General features: G+C 39.5%; 1 protein-coding gene across 3 annotated transcripts; it reads left to right on the forward strand.

Annotated features, from left to right (window-relative positions):
* The first annotated feature begins 825 nt into the window (after nucleotides 1–825).
* Nucleotides 826–16140, forward strand: LOC145643235 (sodium/potassium-transporting ATPase subunit alpha-1-like). 3 transcript variants are annotated; one of them, XM_026996192.3, is made up of 23 exons: nucleotides 826–950; nucleotides 1443–1479; nucleotides 9420–9518; nucleotides 9602–9661; nucleotides 9935–10138; nucleotides 10227–10340; nucleotides 10899–11033; nucleotides 11150–11267; nucleotides 11367–11635; nucleotides 11765–12073; nucleotides 12312–12446; nucleotides 12978–13173; nucleotides 13278–13453; nucleotides 13542–13678; nucleotides 13960–14110; nucleotides 14255–14423; nucleotides 14504–14658; nucleotides 14740–14863; nucleotides 15085–15230; nucleotides 15317–15447; nucleotides 15570–15671; nucleotides 15765–15856; nucleotides 15942–16140. In XM_026996192.3, exons 3-23 carry the CDS (start codon nucleotides 9489–9491, stop codon nucleotides 15968–15970), a joined length of 2982 nt encoding a protein of 993 aa, XP_026851993.1. In that variant the 5' UTR covers nucleotides 826–950; nucleotides 1443–1479; nucleotides 9420–9488; the 3' UTR covers nucleotides 15971–16140. The 3 variants fall into 3 exon arrangements, with proteins under 3 accessions (XP_026851993.1, XP_081576522.1, XP_081576521.1); XM_081720396.1 differs by lacking the exon at nucleotides 1443–1479 and adding an exon at nucleotides 3511–3592; XM_081720395.1 differs by lacking the exon at nucleotides 1443–1479.
* The last annotated feature ends 3001 nt before the right edge of the window (nucleotides 16141–19141 follow it).

A 19141-nucleotide genomic window follows, 5' to 3' on the forward strand; every position in this document is an offset into this window, starting at 1 on the left:
AATAGTAAGCATGAATTTTGGCTCATGTAAGGGAAAGGGGTGAAAATAAAATAGGAATCAAGTATTTCAGTATGTTTTGTTGGCATGTATGAGAAAAAAGATGAAGAACAACAGAAATGCTGAACTTTTGATATACATTGATATGGCATCTAAACATTGATATTCTTGCATTGTTTTAGATGATGCTATATTTTCTATTTGGTACATCTTTAAATACCTGTTTTACAGATTGTGATACAATTATAACAATTCTTTTGTACATTGCACATATAATCTAGTTACAGATTATGTTTACCCTTTAAAAAAGGATACTACTATCTAGGCATAGTTAATTTAGATTCTTTTACTGGTCCATTAGTTCAAATTTAATGCCCTTGCTGGTTTTGTTTAAATATGTCCTAAACACAGGTTATCAAACATTTAAATAGATTAAAATATCCGTAGATAAATAAAAAGTATAGCTTGAACTCTTTTTATAGTGGCATTAAAGGCATATTCCTAAGACGTTTTGAGACGATTTCCTCTGTTGTTTTAAAAGGATCTCAATATGTCTTTGTTTCATCCATAGAACAGCTTTTTCATAGGAGCCAGTGCACGTTTGTTTCACCACTTGTAATCCTATACTTTGAGATGCATTGTGTAAACCCAGGTGTAAACAGGGTCATCCAACCTTCTACGAACATCAGGTGATGGAAGCATGCTAGACACTTGAAATGAAATGGCACGCCCATCTTCAGAGTAACCATGACAAAAAGAGCCTACGTAATCGGAGGAGGTGCTCTATATAAAGTTGAAAGTATTGGCGCACTTGAAAAGATTAGAGAGTTGCGGCTGCTACCTTAACGGTGCTTGTTCCTGAAGCTCGTCTAGGCTGCGGCAGTTATTTGGAAGAACGTCCGGGCTTGGTGTGAGAAAGTAGTTCAATTTTGCGAAGAATAATGGGACGCGGAGTAAGTAAAACTATTCTATACTATAAACTATACTATAAACATTCACAAATTCGTCATGTAATATAAGGAATTTGATTAATTTTTGTATAACAAGCCATTCGAAGAGCGACTGTTTTTGCAAGCAGTTGTAATTGGGAGTGATAAAGTTCATAACGTAATAATCCGCAAAGATCCGGGTGGGGTGATATTGTTCAAGGGAAAATAATTTCTTAGCAGTTTTGAAACACAACAATGGAAAAAAATGTAGTTTTTATTCTCTCTCTCTCTCTCTCTCTCTCTCTCTCTCTCCATCCATCCCTAGATAGACAAAGCCTACATAGGGGTAGGCTATATAAATGTGTAAGCTTAGTTGTCCATCCGTTTGGATGCCTGTAGAAATTATTTTATCATCCATGGCAACAGAACCGTCTCTCAGCATGAAAGAGTTGATGTTTGAGTGCTCAAATAACTTCCATCTGGCTTTGGAATACATACCAACTGCTTGTATTTCAGGCCCTGAGGCGTTTTCTTGGACCACTCTGTAATAGAGGTGTGTGATCCCTATCTAAAGGCTTAATGCATTGTTGATCTTATTAACCTAGTGTGGAGTGATTCATCCTGACCAAAACTTCTGAGACCCTCCAAAGTGACTGCTTTCAAAACCCTCTCAAACCTCACAGGAGACTTTTTAGACTGGAAACAAGACAGTTTCTTGAAAATGGAAACTGTCTAAGCAATTCCTCTAGCATTATGAAACATCTCCTGGAATGTTGTGAATGGTTAATAAGCTTTCTATTTCCACACTTTGGTTTCTGATCCCTGCAAGTATATCTTTAGTTTGGTTGTTTCCAACTTCAGAGTGAACAAGATTTGCATTGAATTTGCACTTATTTGCATTGAAACCACAAGTCACATAGAATACCCATTACACATAATTAATAAGCTTTGCATGTAATAGGTGTTCTATGTCACTTGTGGTTTCAATATAAATAAGTTTTTATCTCATTACTCTTTAATGAGAGTTTTTCTCATTACTCCTCTTCAGCAGTGTGTAGTTTTAGGGCAGTTTTAGGATTCATGTGATCCACTGTTTCCTAGACAGCCACATCCTACTCTGGCACACCTTCATGTCAAGCACAAAGGTGATAAAAAGCAAACAAACAAAAAAAAACTGTAAGCCTTATCCTTGCAGCAACAATGGTGCTAAACTCTTTCTGAACAGAGAGTTGAATAAAACATGAGAGTAAAGCTTTATCCATCCCATCTGGATCTGTGCAACACTCCCAGGTGTCTAGAGAGGAGTCAGTGGTCAGACATTAATGTATAATGATGTTCCTCATTGTCCTCTTGGGAGGAGTGGCAGAGAGATTAATGAAAAGAGAGATGACTTTTCTGTCTAAAGGGTTCTGGTACTTCTTGCCATTACTGGTTTCATTTGGCAGGACACCAGGTTGACATGGTGTCTGCATGTGTTCCCTGTTAGCACATGTTGCTAGATTAATTGTTAGTATCAGTTTCTTACTCATTGGCTGGACTACTTAAGATTGCTGAGTTAACTTGTACGACAATTACATAAACGGATTATTACCTCAGAGATGACACCATATAGCCTAGGCTTACAATAGCATTTGAGAGAACTAGCGCCATAGTCCACCATATTAACATACTATCATAAATGCTAATATAATCTTCAAACATTTTCACAGATTTTACAAACATGTTGTTTTACATCACAAAGGCATTGTAACATAAAATATCAAGATGATAACAGGATGGCAAACCTATGGGCATATGTAGGCCAATGGTCTAGCACAACATTCTGGGGCCTCACTGCAAGAGGCAGGGTGGAGGACTTTTTACATTTTTATTATTTTTTTAAATTTACGATCAGCTCCTCGGGGCCTCCACAATTCAAGGCCCCTCTGCTGTGTGTGCCCTGCATGCCACTCCCCTGTGCTACTGATGTAGGCCAAGATGAAAAGACTGACTGCATTTCCTGATGAGCAACTCTCATCTGAACTCAAGTCACGTAAACACAAGCTTCTCAAATATTAATGAAGACCAGAAGAGGGCGCTAAAACCATAGGAAATGCACCAAGTCCCTAATTTCTTTTCTCATATAGGGATCAAACACCCCTTCTGGAGTAGTATTACATGCTTTTTGCATCACTGGAGGGCAACTCTGGATCAGTGGACACAGGAACCAGTGAATGACTTCTGCCATCAAGGTGGTGAGAACTTCATGAGAGAGCAGTAGCATGGCAACTAAAATTCAAAGCGTGACACCAATCATTCAAGAGCCTCCCATATGAGATGAGTGTGGTGTATTAAAGGTCCATGAGCACCTTTTTGAGCTGAGGAAAGCTTGGATCTCAGGATCGTCCATGCTGATGTTTAACTCCCTGCACTAATGAAGTTGGTTCCGCAGTCTGATCTAAGAACCTTGGAAGGGCCTCATATGATGAAAACCTTCATAAGGCATTATTAAAGCTTGAGATGGACAAGGTCCTATGAACAGTTCGCAATCCCAGGCAAGTAAATAGCACTGCCCAACGTTTGTTCTCTGCCATTTCCCCTCTAGTCCGTCGTGAGACAACACTTCATGGACCGAGGACATCTAGGCTGACTGGTGAAAGAGGGCTCCATAACAAGTCTATCCACAGGTAAGTCGGCCATCTTTTTGCTCCTCAGGCTTTCTTTGGAGTGGACGGCACATGACTCATTCCCAAATCACACTGGAGACGTCTTTGCAATGATTATCCACACACCAGCAGAGCAATGTGCTTCTTAAGTGAGATGACAACCCTGGTGTGCAACATCTTGGCGGTACTGTCTCAAGCAAAATTGAGACGTGATGTTTCTTGGGGAGTATAACCAGATTTCACTCTTCATATGGAAGGTCAACTAAAAATACCTGGCTGCCTACCTTCAGCATGAAAGGATTCAAATACCACAATGGACTTGTTTTGGACACTTGTTCTCCTTATAGTAGTTTTTTGGACTTCTTACTTTGGACATGTATACTCTGGATGATTTGCAGTTTGGCTTGTGTTTGTGGGCTTTTGGGGTTTTGTTTTAAAACCCTGAAGACCTTGGACCTCCCTGCCACAACGATGAGCTTCCTTCCTCATATCAGACACATCCAGCAGGAAAAGCATTCAAAGCTAAGTGGACTGAAGTTTACCAGTGGTTTTAGTTGGGAAATAATCCACTTCTGTGTGAATCTTGGTGTCATGCTCTGGTTCAACAAGGTCAAACTTAGTTGGTGCCACTGGTGAAGACAACTGTTTATGAACTTGCTTCAGAAAGGGCCCGATTGCTTCAGAAAGGGTCCAATTAAGCAGCTTGTTTGTTGCAACAGATTTCCTAATTTGGTCTCAATGTGAAGTCAGCTAGATTGTTGACTATTGAGACATGGTGCTACTGTGTGAGTGTAGAGGACTTCCTCTTCTTGAAATTCTGTTATATAGATATACAACATTAAAACTTTCTTGAAATATTATGGATGTATACTAACTTGATCTTGCTGTATATGTAATACTTTACATCTTGAAACTCAAGATCCATTTCTTGGCAAATGAGCTCTGCCATTGTCACAGCAAGAACTGCAGCACATAGCTCCAATTATGGTATCATGTGTGCAGTTTTCCATGCTAGCATGACTTTTCCCATGATTAATCCAGTGAGGTACTCTCCCATTTCCCTGGTAACTTTTATGTAGAGAACAGTAGGGAACAATTGATGATAAGGCGTTAGAAATATGTAATGTTCTCTGTGCTGTGTTAAGGACAGAGACAATAAAACATGAGGTCTGGCGATTATGTAAAGCTCTACCTACAAAAGGGAGTATTTCCATGTATTCTATTGCTTTTCTTTGACAAACTGAAAATGATTGTCCCAGTCATATGGTTCTTTAATATGCTCTCAAATTAAGGCTTTCCCTTGGAGAGTAATGGGATCCCAATAATTCATATAAACTATTTAGAGTAGAGGGAACACCTTGATTAGTGAAGTCTTTCCTTCCTAAAGACTTAGAAAAAGGCTCCAGCTCAAATCAAGACTACACTGAAGGAGAGGTTTAGCCCCCAAGTCCACGACTTTCAGTTCCTTTGCGCATCAGTTGGGAACATCTATTACCTCACTACTGTTTGGAGCAATTTTGTGAAGCCATAAATTGGACTCATCTACCAACTTCTATCTTTTTTGTAGGATATTTTGTAGGCCTCTGTTTTGATGGGGAGCGAAATTAGATCGTCAACATAAGTTCCTGGTGATGAACTTCTTTGCATCTTTACTGTGTGTTCTCTTACTTGAGCAAATCTTCTTAGCCCATAAACTGCCACAGCTGGTGAGGGGCTGTTTTGGAACATGTGCACCTTCCTGCAAGATCATTATTCTCTGTACCAGAGGAAATTAAGATAATTGCGTTGGTCTTCCCTTACAATAAAATAGTAGAACATCTGTTCCACATCATCTGATATTACTATGGCCTCCTTTTGAAATTGCATCAAGACACCAACAAGAGTGGTGTTTAATTCTGGGGCACTTAAGAGGACATCACTGACACACCCTCATACTTGGCGCTTGAGTCAAAGAATACTTTGTCTGGAATCTTTTATATGGTATACTCTGAACAATGGAGCATATCAGCACTCTCTTTCAGGCTATCTCCACTTATTGATTGTCAAGTACCTTTTGCATAAAATTAACAAAGTGATCTTTTTATATCTGCTTTCTTGTCAAGGTTCTCTTTAAGGGTGTAGTGCCATTAAGTGCCAGCTCTTGATTGTTTAGTAGTCGCTCCCTGTGTGTTACAAAGGGCATGGGTGCAACCTAATAATGTGACTCATCTTGATGCATCTCATCTTGCATAATTGTGAGTAAACATTAATCTTTTAGTGAAGGTGCCTTTCATTGTCTTCCTTCCTGATGAACACTGTGTCACCAAGGAGGTCTGGCAAATCAAATCAAAACTTTTGAGATTGGTGGTAAGGAGCTCTATGGTTTTGTATGGTGCTCAGTAGCTTGATTTGTAGATGGTTTTTCTTTTACATGTATGCTGTGCATGGACTGAGTAATGGTCTCCCATTAAACAGCACGTTGGTGTTATCAGAGGTTGGCTTGTGTGTGCATCCCAAACCAGACATCTGACATCAGAGCTGAGGTCAAGGTGTTGGGAGAATGGTACATCCTGCAGCGTGTTGTGCTGCTTTCTCAACACACCTCTAAGAGCAGAATTTGTGACTTAGCATCAGTGGATGGGATTTTGTGCACAATGGCCTGTGAGTGAGAATAGTGGTGTGCCACCTCTGGAGAGGGTATCCTGGACCGGTCGTCCGAAATCGTCACATTCCAGCAATGGAGGAAGAGGCACCTTCATATGACCACCATTGGACTCTCTCATGTTTGGCTCTCCTTCCTTCCATTTCCATGATGCCTGAGCATGTTTTGAGTGTATAAGGATCTATGCTTCCTTTAACACTAAAGAGGTCAAAACAACTCTGAACAAGTTTTGATCTGCCCTAATGGGCACACCTTAGCTAGGGAGATCCCAAACAGCCTATCCATTCACCTACTGTACAATTCTTAGCTAGGTATTTGGTTGATATTTGTTTTGTTCTGTTGACTCTTCCCTCATCCTCATAGCTTCACCCCCCTTCATATCGTTCCACATCTCTGTCCTATTTTTGTCAGGATCTCCCTGCCTATATATACTCTTCATGAGGCAGTGGTAACTCAGTGGTTAAGGTACCTGACTATTCATCAGAAGATTGCAATGGTGGGGTTTTAACTTGCAAAGTCGCTACTGTTGTGCACCTGAGTTAGGCCCATAACCCTCAGTTGCTCAAATTGTATTGGTCATAATTGTAAATCGCTTTGGATAAAAGCATCAGCCAAGTGCTGTAAATGTTTGGTCTTTTGGTTGCTGATTATTGTTTGTATGTTCTCCTGTGAGTCTTCACGCCAATATGCTTGTAAATGTATCATTATTGTTTCCTCAATGCTTTGTATTGTCATTGTTAAAGTGCTTAAATGTCTTTTTACTTTTACTTTATTAAAATTACTCACAAATCCTCGCACTTGCGTCCTGCCTTGTTTATCACAATGTTCTTCTCTTTCAGGTATGCCTTCCTCTCCTCAGGAGGCTTGGTGTGACACTTTGAGAGGTTGTGGATTCTTATGGAGGGGACATAGCTTGACTGGAAACATGTCAGATTCCCTTGCAGCTGACTCATGTGGGACATCTTGATTTTCTCACTGATATCTGTTCTGTGGTTGTTCTTCACAGGCCTGTCAACTTTCCCAATGCCCACTGACATAAAGGAGAAGCTGGGATCATTCCTGATTCATGCTTGCTCTTGTGTATGAATTTAGAAAAGACAGAGAATGGTGGAAATATAACAGTTATATTTTTTGAACTTGGATGAACTTGGACATCCATTTTTCTTGTAGTGTATATGGTAGCTTCTATATGATGGGATTAACTCCATGCACTATATCCAGGAAGGTGAGACCAGGTGAGTGTTCTTTAGCAACTTCTAATTCAAGTAAGAGGTCTCCAAATTCTCTCAGCTTGCCATTCTTTCTGGCAGATATTTTTGGAAAGTCTTCAGTTTCCATGAAGAGGATATATTCGATCACCTTGGGAGCTCCATATGTTTCTTCCAAGAGCTACCAAACAATTATGAGGCCTGTGATGTGATGTTATGAACTTATACACAGCTGACCCTCATCGCCTGCTCTGCTAACTGTGACCATAGCAATTTAATGAAGAGATCAAGTTCCTCTATGACTCTGGTCACTTTCAAGAAGGAGGATTTCCATACGTGGTAGTTTTGTGGCTCATCAAATTTGTGACAAATAAACCAAATGTGACAAACCAAACTTGAAATTTCTGTAAAGTAGCTGACACATTCTCATCTCATTAAATATTTTTGCTACATCTGTCACAGTGGTTGTGTCATGATGGGCAGCTATCGATGATCTGAATGGTCCATGATGGTATGATGGACCTGTGTTTGTTGCTAACGGAATGACTCCTGAGTAAAGAGTGATTGCTTGGAGGGCATCACTCACTAGGCTCCTGATGTGCATGGATCTTCTTCGAGCTTCCTTTGTGTTGAGCTGGCCATGTGACTGTATTCTCCTTTTGAGTAACATGACACTGACTATATGGTGTTTGCTGCAGTCTGTATCAGTTGTTCGTGAATACAGTTGACTGTCAACATGTTCTAGGACTCTTTGCTTGTCCACAGAGGTGGTTGGAAGTTGCTAATTTTTGAGGGACTATAGTTCCTCATCCTGAGCAGCGGCTTCTAAAATCTTTGCCTCAGTTGATGTGGCAGAAACCATTTTCTTCATCTTAAGGACATGCAGTTGAGCTTGAATATGCACTTGTTTTATAGCTTCTGCATTTTGCTCAGCATAGGTCAATTGCGCTTGTGCAGCTTCTGCTTTTGCATGTGCTCTGGGTGCAGCAACACTTGCTGATGACCTACTCAAATGTTTTGATGAGCTAGAACAATGCGATCTTGTTTCAAGAAACTCAGAACAAACATCCACGTCTGGGCACTGCATCTGCTGGGTTTGCGATTCGAGATTTGATGTGTCTGACATGATGTATGCAGTAACTGTTCTCATATGATTCTATTCTCTGAGGTATACCCTCTCTATACTGTTCTGTCCTCAATTGAAAATATAACTGGTATGCAGCTATCCAGTTAGGAAGGCAGCAAACAATAGTGACTGTCAGATTTTTTTTTTTTTTTCTTTTTCCCTGTGTTGCTTCTGTTCTCAGCATATTAGAGTTCCCTTTGTCTCTCTTTGTTGTAAAACAAATACACAAAGGACAATACATAGTATCAGTTTCTTACTAATGAAGTATACATTGGCTGGCCTACTTAAGATCACTAAATATCAAGCTTACAACATAGGATGGCAAACTTACAGGAATATGTAGGCCAAGATTTCACCAAATAAAGACTGTTACTGCATTTCCAGAGGAGTAGCTCACAACTGAACTTGAGTCACGTACACACAAACTTTTCAAATATCAGTGAAGACCAGAAGAGGAAATGTCCCAAGTCCCTAATCCCATTAAAGCATTACCAGAACATTTCCACTCATGTTAAAAGAGGTAGATGTGCCCATAGTGATCCTTATACTATACCCTTGAAAGCCCATGAAAACTGACATTGATGCAGTGTGTTGTTTGATGTACCCTTAGTATAGGTAACTGTGGATACTAAGTCCTGATCTTTTCCCAGCACTCTGGTGGTTTGTTGCCATCTTTCCAGGGTGTGTTCCACCTTTCTAATCACTGTTACGTGCTCCCCTGCAAATACATTTTAATTTCTGAGAATGTAGCAATAGCCTTATTTCATAAACTTCTTTAATTTGGTGCCACGTAATGCCACACGTAAAGAGTAACCACATTAAAGAACACTGGACACTTACTTTGCTCTAAATCATGTGCATAATCTGTCACAGAAGGGGCGTGATTATGAGCTGGCAGCAACATCGGAGCAAGGTGTGAAGAAAAAGAAGAAGGAAAAGAACATGGATGATCTAAAAAAGGAAGTGGATTTGGTAAGCATTTAGTTTTGCTACACTGGCTTAACATTTGACACAAATTTGAAAATTGATGGTTTCCATTGATTATTTTTGTAAAGGATGATCACAAGCTGAGCACAGAAGAGCTTCAACGTAAATATGGTACAGACTTGAGCAGGGTAAGTTGATGATCTTTATTGGTGTGTATTTATATCCTTGCGTAAAACTTCAAATTAATATTACCATTTGACCATGTGCTTGACAATACCAATACCTAAGTTTTAGTTTTATTGTGTTCTCCAACACAAAAGCTCTAATTTTCATGTATTTATTTTATTTACATTTCTCTTGCATGGAATATAGAATAAAGAAAATTCTTCCCCTTCATTCCAATTTTCTCTCTTTCCATTAAACTTTATCCACCCATCCATCTGTCCATATACCTATTCCAGGGCCTTACACATACCCGCGCAGAAGAAATCTTTGCTCGTGATGGCCCAAATGCCCTCAGTCCTCCTCCTGTTACACCAGAGTGGGTGAAGTTCTGTAAGCAGATGTTTGGAGGCTTTTCCCTACTGCTGTGGACTGGTGCTGTTCTCTGCTTCATTGCTTATGGCATTCAAGCCGCAATAGAAGATGAGCCATCTAGTGATAATGTGAGTGCAAAACACTAATAACTTTAGTATTCATTTGTTAATTATTAGAATGTTAATTTTGTATAACCATTTGCTGCCTCCAATACAGCTGTATTTGGGGGTTGTGCTATCTGTTGTCGTCTTCATCACCGGTTGCTTCTCATACTACCAAGAGTCCAAGAGCTCTAGAATCATGGACTCCTTCAAGAACTTGGTGCCCCAGGTAAAGGTGTCCTTCATACTGGGGAGTGAATGTAAAGCCTTTTTTAAACATCATTTTGCTATGCTTAAATCAGGGATTCTTTTACTTAATAGGAATCTTGATGTGATGATGGATCTGCATAATTTTTAATCTTACTCCATTTGTTTAGTGTAGGAAAGAAAACAAAATGCATTAATATTGTGTAATATATATATATATATATATATATATATATATATATATATATATATATATATATATATATATATATATATATATATATATATATATATATATAAAATTTGACTCACTATCTAAATGCAGGCTTATATTATATATGGTCTGATAGAGGCTGCAACTATTAGGTCTTTATAGAGTGTGGAGAGGAATGTTGCTTGTGGAGAGGAATGTTACTTGAAAAGTTTTAGGGTACTTTTTTATGGTACTGTTTACTGAGAATGTCTGTTTACTCCAAAATAACCTTTTATGATGAGTGACAAGAATCGTGACAAATTATATAGAACTAGTCAAATTAGCTGTAGTTTGTAATGGAATTGCTCTGGTAAAAACATCTTCCAGCAAGCTCTGGTTATCCGTGGAGGTGAGAAAAAGCAAATATGTGCTGAGGATGTAGTGGTGGGTGATCTGGTGGAGGTGAAGGGTGGAGACAGGATCCCTGCAGACCTGCGTATCATTTCTGCAAATGGCTGTAAGGTGGGTTATTTGTGATCATTTTCACTCCCTCAGATTGGAATTTAAATCTTTAAACTCTGCTGTAGATCCTTCACATCCAAGACTCTACAAATTATGTTCTTGTGCTTACCTCATAGGTTGACAACTCCTCTCTCACAGGAGAGTCAGAACCTCAAACTCGATCTCCAGAATTCTCTAATGACAACCCTTTGGAAACTAGGAACATTGCTTTTTTCTCTACCAACTGTGTGGAAGGTACTGCAAGTTGCTGGTAATTATGGTGGTATAGTCCATGAAGTCTCTTGGGCAGCTGTATAATGTGTCCAATCTGGATACATTGTGATTTACCTTCAGGAACTGCAAGAGGTATTGTCATCAACACCGGGGACCGCACTGTCATGGGCCGCATTGCCACTCTCACCTCTGGTCTTGAGGTGGGCCGGACACCCATCTCCATTGAAATCGAACACTTCATCCACCTCATCACGGGTGTGGCAGTCTTCCTTGGAATAACATTCTTTATCCTGTCAATTATCCTGGGCTATAGCTGGCTCGAAGCTGTTATCTTCCTAATTGGAATCATTGTGGCAAATGTACCCGAAGGTCTTCTTGCTACTGTTACTGTGAGTAAAACACAAATTCTGTAAACATGACGAAAAATAGTATTTTTTAAGTTGCCCCTCTTCTGTGAATTCTATACTGGGCTTAACTCTGAACTCCTCTGTTTTGGCCTCTTTTATCTATCTCATCAGGTGTGTCTCACACTGACGGCTAAACGCATGGCCAAGAAAAACTGCTTGGTGAAGAATCTTGAAGCTGTGGAAACCCTAGGCTCTACCTCAACCATTTGCTCAGACAAGACTGGAACCCTGACCCAGAACCGCATGACTGTGGCCCACATGTGGTTTGACAATCAGATCCAGGAAGCTGACACCAGTGAAAACCAGACTGGCGTTGCCTTTGACCGCTCGTCAGCCACCTGGACCAGCCTGGCACGCGTTGCTGGGATTTGCAATAGGGCCGTGTTCTTAGCAGACCAGAATGATGTTCCTATTCTAAAGGTAATTTTAAAGCACAATGACAGAGTATTGTGTATTAGTTTATTAAACCAGTATTGGTTGTCAGTAAGCAAACTGGTGGTTGTCCTTTTTGTAAGCTGCATGGAGCATATAGCAAAAACCATCAGAAACTTGCTGTAGTAACTCGTTTGATTATTGTTTGAATGACAATGAAAATTATTAACCAAATTTACTGTAATGTGTATGTAGTACTTCACTGATAGGCTTATCATTTTCACAGAGAGATGTTGCAGGAGATGCCTCGGAGTCTGCCCTCTTGAAGTGCATTGAACTTTGTTGTGGATCCGTGAAGGCCATAAGAGATAAATACTCAAAAGTTGCAGAAATCCCTTTCAATTCAACTAACAAATACCAGGTTGGTTCGATGAACACAATGCTCTAAGCGGCTGTATTTTTTTTCTTTTAAGCAATGTTAATGTATTTTGACTTTTCTCTTAATTTAGCAATAACTAATTTTCTAAAATGATCTTTCTTATACCTTATATAAAATGATAATAGAATCATACAGTTTAACCATGTGGCATGGTCAAACACCTCAAAATGCTGTTTGAGAGCATTTGACTTGCAAATGATTTATTTGCTTGATTGCATGAGGGATCACATGCCATCAGAAGAGACCGGGATGCTATCATCTTTCATTGCTTATAAGAATGTGGACATTTTAGATTAGGACATGTTCTTGGGGACATTTCTTAGAGGGCATGTAGAAGAGTTGATATTCTCAGCACTCCTGCTTAAGGGTGTGCCATTCAGGGCGTAATCTTATTTACATGATTTAGTTCAAAGGATGAGCACTTTACCTGGATGATATACTTTCCATTTAATAAGATTAAATTGAAAATAAAATTTGGTGTATAAAACGCCTTTTTTTTTGGTTTGAATCTAGGTCTCTGTGCATAAGAATGCAGATACTACATCCAAGGCCAAGTATATACTTGTAATGAAAGGAGCACCAGAAAGAATACTGGAACGTTGCAACAACATTCTGATGCATGGGAAAGAGATGCCTCTGGATGATGAGATGAAAGATGCCTTCCAAAATGCTTATATGGAACTTGGGGGCCTGGGAGAGAGAGTCTTGGGTAAGTGTGTGTGTGTGTGTGTGTGTGTGTGTGGGGGGGGGGGGGGGGTGTTGGCATTTATTTATTGTAATTCCATGACTAACAACTGATTATTTTGCCACCAGGATTTTGTCACCAATACCTTCCTCCAGAAGAGTTCCCAGATGGCTACAACTTTGACACGGAAGAGGTGAATTTTCCCACTAAGAACCTCTGTTTTGTTGGACTAATGTCCATGATTGATCCCCCTCGTGCAGCGGTACCAGATGCTGTGGGCAAATGCAGGAGTGCTGGAATCAAGGTATGGCACCTGCTGTCAAGGTGTGCCTTCTGAAATTCATTATATTAATGCTATAATTTGAATTAAACTTGAGTATATCCTTTCTCAGGTTATCATGGTCACTGGTGACCATCCAATCACAGCTAAGGCCATTGCTAAAGGTGTTGGAATTATCTCTGAAGGCAATGAGACTGTTGAAGACATTGCTGCACGCTTGAATATTCCTGTTGCTGAGGTTAATCCCAGGTATGACTATACTTGTTAAGATCCTATACACCAGTACACAAGTTTGCCATGCTCCCAGAAACTAATTCATAAATGTACATCAGTATTTCTGAATAGCCGACTTGTAAGTGCATTGCTCATGTTTATATAAAAAAAAGAGCTCAGTTAAAAAAAAAATGTGTATATATATACATGTATAGCATTAAGAGAAATGCCTAAGACCAGTTGTCATGGCTAACACAATAAATTACTCATTACGCCTCTTATAATGACTTAAAACAAATTAACTCCTTTTATTTCAGAGATGCTAAAGCATGTGTGGTCCATGGTGGTGATCTTAAGGAGCTTAGCTCAGAACAGCTTGATGAAATCCTGAGACACCACACAGAGATCGTCTTTGCTAGAACATCACCACAGCAGAAACTGATTATTGTTGAGGGGTGTCAGCGTCAGGTAATAGACTTTACTCCTGCATATCTCATATTTGTTTCTTTGCTTGGTCTTCCTTATGGGGTAATCTACCTAGGGACATGCTACTTTTTTGCATAGGCTACATAACACTGTAAATCCTATTCAAACCTAATTTTTGTGCCACAGGGAGCAATTGTGGCTGTTACTGGTGATGGTGTGAATGATTCTCCTGCACTGAAGAAGGCTGACATCGGGGTTGCTATGGGCATAGCGGGCTCTGATGTTTCCAAGCAGGCTGCTGACATGATTCTTCTTGATGACAACTTTGCATCTATTGTGACTGGCATAGAAGAAGGTACAAGGCATGTGTTGGCATGGTATTTGCCACATCCTGTCAAGAATTCTGTCTTTCTACTGAGGTTTTTCCCTGTTCAGGCCGGCTGATCTTTGACAACTTGAAGAAGTCCATTGCCTACACTTTGACAAGTAATATACCTGAGATCACACCATTTCTGTTCTTCATCATCGCCGATATCCCTCTGCCACTTGGAACTGTCACCATTCTATGTATTGACCTAGGAACAGACATGGTCAGTCTAAAGCTTCTGAATGCTACCTCTCTCTGTTAAGTCACTTTGTTAGGATGCCATCTAAAATCTTTTTTGTTTAAGGTCCCAGCTATTTCCCTGGCCTATGAATCTGCTGAAAGTGATATCATGAAGAGGCAGCCTAGGAACCCCCATACAGACAAATTGGTGAATGAAAGGCTCATCAGTATTGCATATGGCCAGATAGGTATGGATGCTGTTACTGAGGTTTGATGTCTCTTTTCTTTAACTTGTTGAATATTGCTGTTCCAGTTGGTTCCAAACTCCAATTGGTCCCCTGAGTGTTTGATTATGAGGAGCATCTCATAGTTTTTGCATGCGTTAGTGGTCCTCCTTTACCAAATGTGAAAAAGAAATGACATGCAAAGGTTTATGTATCTCTATATTATTGTTCCACATTGTCCTTAGGCATGATACAGGCACTAGCTGGCTTCTTCACATATTTTGTGATCCTGGCTGAAAATGGTTTCAAGCCAACAATCCTACTTGGAATCCGTACGAAATGGGATGACAAGCATGTCAATGATCTTGAGGACAGTTATGGGCAACAGTGGGTAAGTTGAGCTCTTTCACCTAGAGTGGGAATTATAAAAATTTCTGCATTGTGTGGAATTTTGGTAATTTTCTTGCTTATTTTTAGACATATGAACAGAGAAAGACTGTGGAGTTCACCTGTCACACAGCCTTCTTCGCTAGCATTGTGGTTGTGCAATGGGCTGATCTGATCATCTGCAAGACGAGGAGGAACTCCGCCTTCCAGCAGGGAATGAAGTAAGTCATGTAGATTCAACAGTGATGCCATGTCTTGGCATATCAACTAGGCTTAAACTATAATATGAGAGGATATTTTCCCAGGTATTCCATAGATAAAAAATTTTTTTTTCCCCCTTCAGAAATAGAATCCTCATTTTCGGACTATTTGAGGAAACGGCTCTTGCATGTTTCATGTCATACTGCCCAGGGATGGATGTGGGTCTGAGAATGTATCCACTCAAGTAAGCAGATTTAATGCTTGCTATTATAAAAATTTGTAGCTTTGCTATACAATTGATTCTTTTGATATGTTGAATTATTCATTCCTCCTCTAGACCCACCTGGTGGTTGTGTGCCTTCCCATACTCTTTGCTCATCTTCATCTATGATGAAATTAGGAAGCTCCTTATTAGGCGCAATCCTGGAGGTAAGTGTCAACATTTGCGTGTATGACTTTTAATATCTAACATAACAGTCATGGTAAATTCATTTTTTTACTCCTTTTTGTTTAGGTTGGGTGGAGCGAGAGACATACTACTAGAACATCGTTTGAGTCTTTTCGATGTTTTGTTGTTTTTCTTTGTATCGTGGTCTAAATGCTTTGTTGCTTTTCGATTTCTAATCTCTACAAATTGCAATGCTAATATATCAAAACATGGCATATACATGATTTTTAACTGTCTAATATGAATTAAACTGAGTCTGAGCCCATTTCTTTCATCCAAATTACTTAGTTGCCTCATGTGTGTGCGTTGATGTATATTCATACATTTTAGTTTTACTCCCTTTTCAGCATTCTCACTTAAGACTCACACTTTTATGAGCTGGCTCTTTGCCAGGTTGAAATAGAAAAAGGAAGAGAAGTAGGCATGGATACCACCCAGGAACTCTGAACGATTTCATTTGCAGCAAGGGACCTCTTTGTATGATGTGGAGGTGCTCGAATGTTCCATGACGCCACTCAGCTTGTGCTCCTTTCATTGGCTCCATTCATTCATCCGGGCCACATTTGAATGCAAAGCCACCAAGTTGTTCAACTCGGCTCCTACGGACAGACAGTGGCGCCTCATTCACTCAGACTCGAGAAGACGAGGATTTTCGGTTGTTTATGATTTTGTATTATCCACATACACAGATATTAAGATATATTGATGCAGGAGACATAATTTCTGATAAATGTTCTGTCGTTCGGTACCCTTAATTGTGACGTGTGTCAGGAAATGTTCTAGAGACAGCAGATGGAATGAACTGGGATGCATGATATATTGAAGAGGAATGCTAAAGAAAGTGGGGCTGTTTCTTCGCCTGAGGGACTCATTGATGTAATTGTCTCAGCTTTCAACTCCACACCAGTCACTTAGCAATCTTATTTTAATGACTAAAGCATTAGAAAGTCTGGATTTTGATTGTTTTATTTTCCTTTGATGAGCAGTGTTTCCTAATTTTTCAGGTTTTTTTTTTTTTTTTTCCTTAGAAGTGGTTTGGCTGGACTCACCGACTTAGCTCCAGTGTGGGTGCCAAAGTGCACCATGATGCATTTCTTAGGCCTGCAGCCGTTGGGAGCCTCAGCTCATGTTCAGAGATGCTTGCATTGTGCTCCTGTGAAAATTGACTTGGCAAGAACAATGACATGCAGCAAGTCAAGCAAGAGTGGGAATTTTACTGGACTAAAAACTGGTGCTGGGTTCTGCTGCCCCTGCTTTCCGTATCAATAATGCAACTCTATCATAATTGCTCAATGCCAGAACTTTGCATTTCAATCACAAGCTCATAATAAATGGCCCATTTTTCAGCCTGTTTACAGTAGCTATTTGCCTTTTCATGCAAGTGAATGAAATATATAATCACACTCTAGGCATAAAAATGGAACACAGTTCTGAAAAGCTAATAAATTAATCATTCACAACTGTGTTAATAGATTATACAGATATCCATGTGTTTATCTGAAGTCTTTATACAAAATATTCATAATATGCAAAACACCAAAAAAGTACATTAAGGGTAGACCTAGTAGGACAACTGCTTAATTCACAAACCCTGATATTTTTTCCAGGTTCTTACAGTATGTGATGGAATGTCTGTAAATGTGCTGCCATAAAGCACAAGCATTTGTGAGCTGCCAGTTGAAATGCATCAAATGGATAAAAGGGTGTCTGCCATGGGTTGTAATTGTACAATAAAATGTATTGGTCCTGCTACAAATAATTAATTTGTTAATTGACCTTGTTACCTCATATTCACTCTGAAACACTTGGGTTGTTACATGCATGTACAATAATGATTCAAAAAATGTCACATGTCCAGAGACCTTTGTTTTTGTATTTGAAAAAGAAAAATACTTGGCATCTGTTGTAGATATCTGAGTCTGAACCATGCATAAGTGGAAGAGAGTCTGCAACACTATTTTAAATAGAACTCAGGCCATCACGGAACATCAACCCTGAGGGTACAATTGTGAAGCTGTAGCTTTACTCCATGGGATATAACTCTCTTTCCCTCTTTTTTCCTTATCTCTCAGTCACATTCCTGCCCACACATGGAAGAAGAGATATTAGAACTGGGCAGTAGACACAAAAGACTGATCCCTTGAATAATCAATGCAGCAGGAAGAACAGTGGAAATATAGCAATTAGCAATTAACTAAGCTTGCAGTACTACAGGCAGGGTGCTGTACCAACAGAAGCTTGTCAGGTGCATTCTGTTAAATATTATTATGCCTGATTAGACTATTAGAATACAAAGGGTTGCTGCCTCAAGCCCCACCACTGACAGGCTACCACTGTCACTGAGCCCTTAACCTTCAATTGCTCAAATTGTACTCAGGCATAATTGTAAGTTGCTTTGGATAAAAAACAATTGCTAAGTGCTATAAATGTAAATGGTCCAGTTTTAATGTTCACATTCCCATTGTAGGCACTTTTGGCATTGGACAGGGGCCAGCAAGCTGCAATGCACTGTATGTGCTGACACCTTTCTATCATAGACCGCATTAACTTTCAGAAGTTGCTTGCCTATGGATTGCCCCAGACGGGCTAGCCTTCACTCCACATGCAAGTCAATGAACTTTGGGTGCCCATGGCTGTGTTTCCAGTTCACCATTTCACCTTCCATGGACCACTTTTGCTATGTACTAACCACTACATACTTGCAATTTTGGAGAAGCTCTCAGCTAGTAGTTTAGCCATCACAATCTTACCTTCATCAATGTTGCTCAGATCCTTATGCTTGCTCAATTTTCCGACTTCCAATACATCCCACCCATTGACAGGTCCCATTGTAAAGAGATATTCAATGTTATTCACATGTCAATGGTTTTAATGCAGCTGTTCAGGGTATATGTATGTCTTTTATTGTACTCTAATATTTATATACATATTTTATATACAGCACTAACTGTTTATTTGACATCCTGGCATGAGAAACAGGAATTTGTCTTACTCATCTGGAAATACTATTTTATTAGAAATGTCTTGGTGTAGAATCTTTACCTCTATGTTTATTTTCATGAAATAAACATTACAAGTATCCATAGACTAAAATGTTAACTTTTGTGTAGTAAAAACCTGATGTAGACCAGTCTATAACAGCTGAAGGAATAAGTCACATGTCTGAACCAAAAAGAGGAAAAAAATTGGAGTCAACCTGTAGCAATGAAATAATATTCATTGACATGAATTGGTAGAAGAACTATAAAATAACTTTATATTGCCTT

The sequence above is a fragment of the Electrophorus electricus genome, chromosome 9 (assembly GCF_041902795.1).
Source record: "Electrophorus electricus isolate QZ-2024a chromosome 9, ASM4190279v1, whole genome shotgun sequence".
Classification (NCBI taxonomy): domain Eukaryota; kingdom Metazoa; phylum Chordata; class Actinopteri; order Gymnotiformes; family Gymnotidae; genus Electrophorus; species Electrophorus electricus.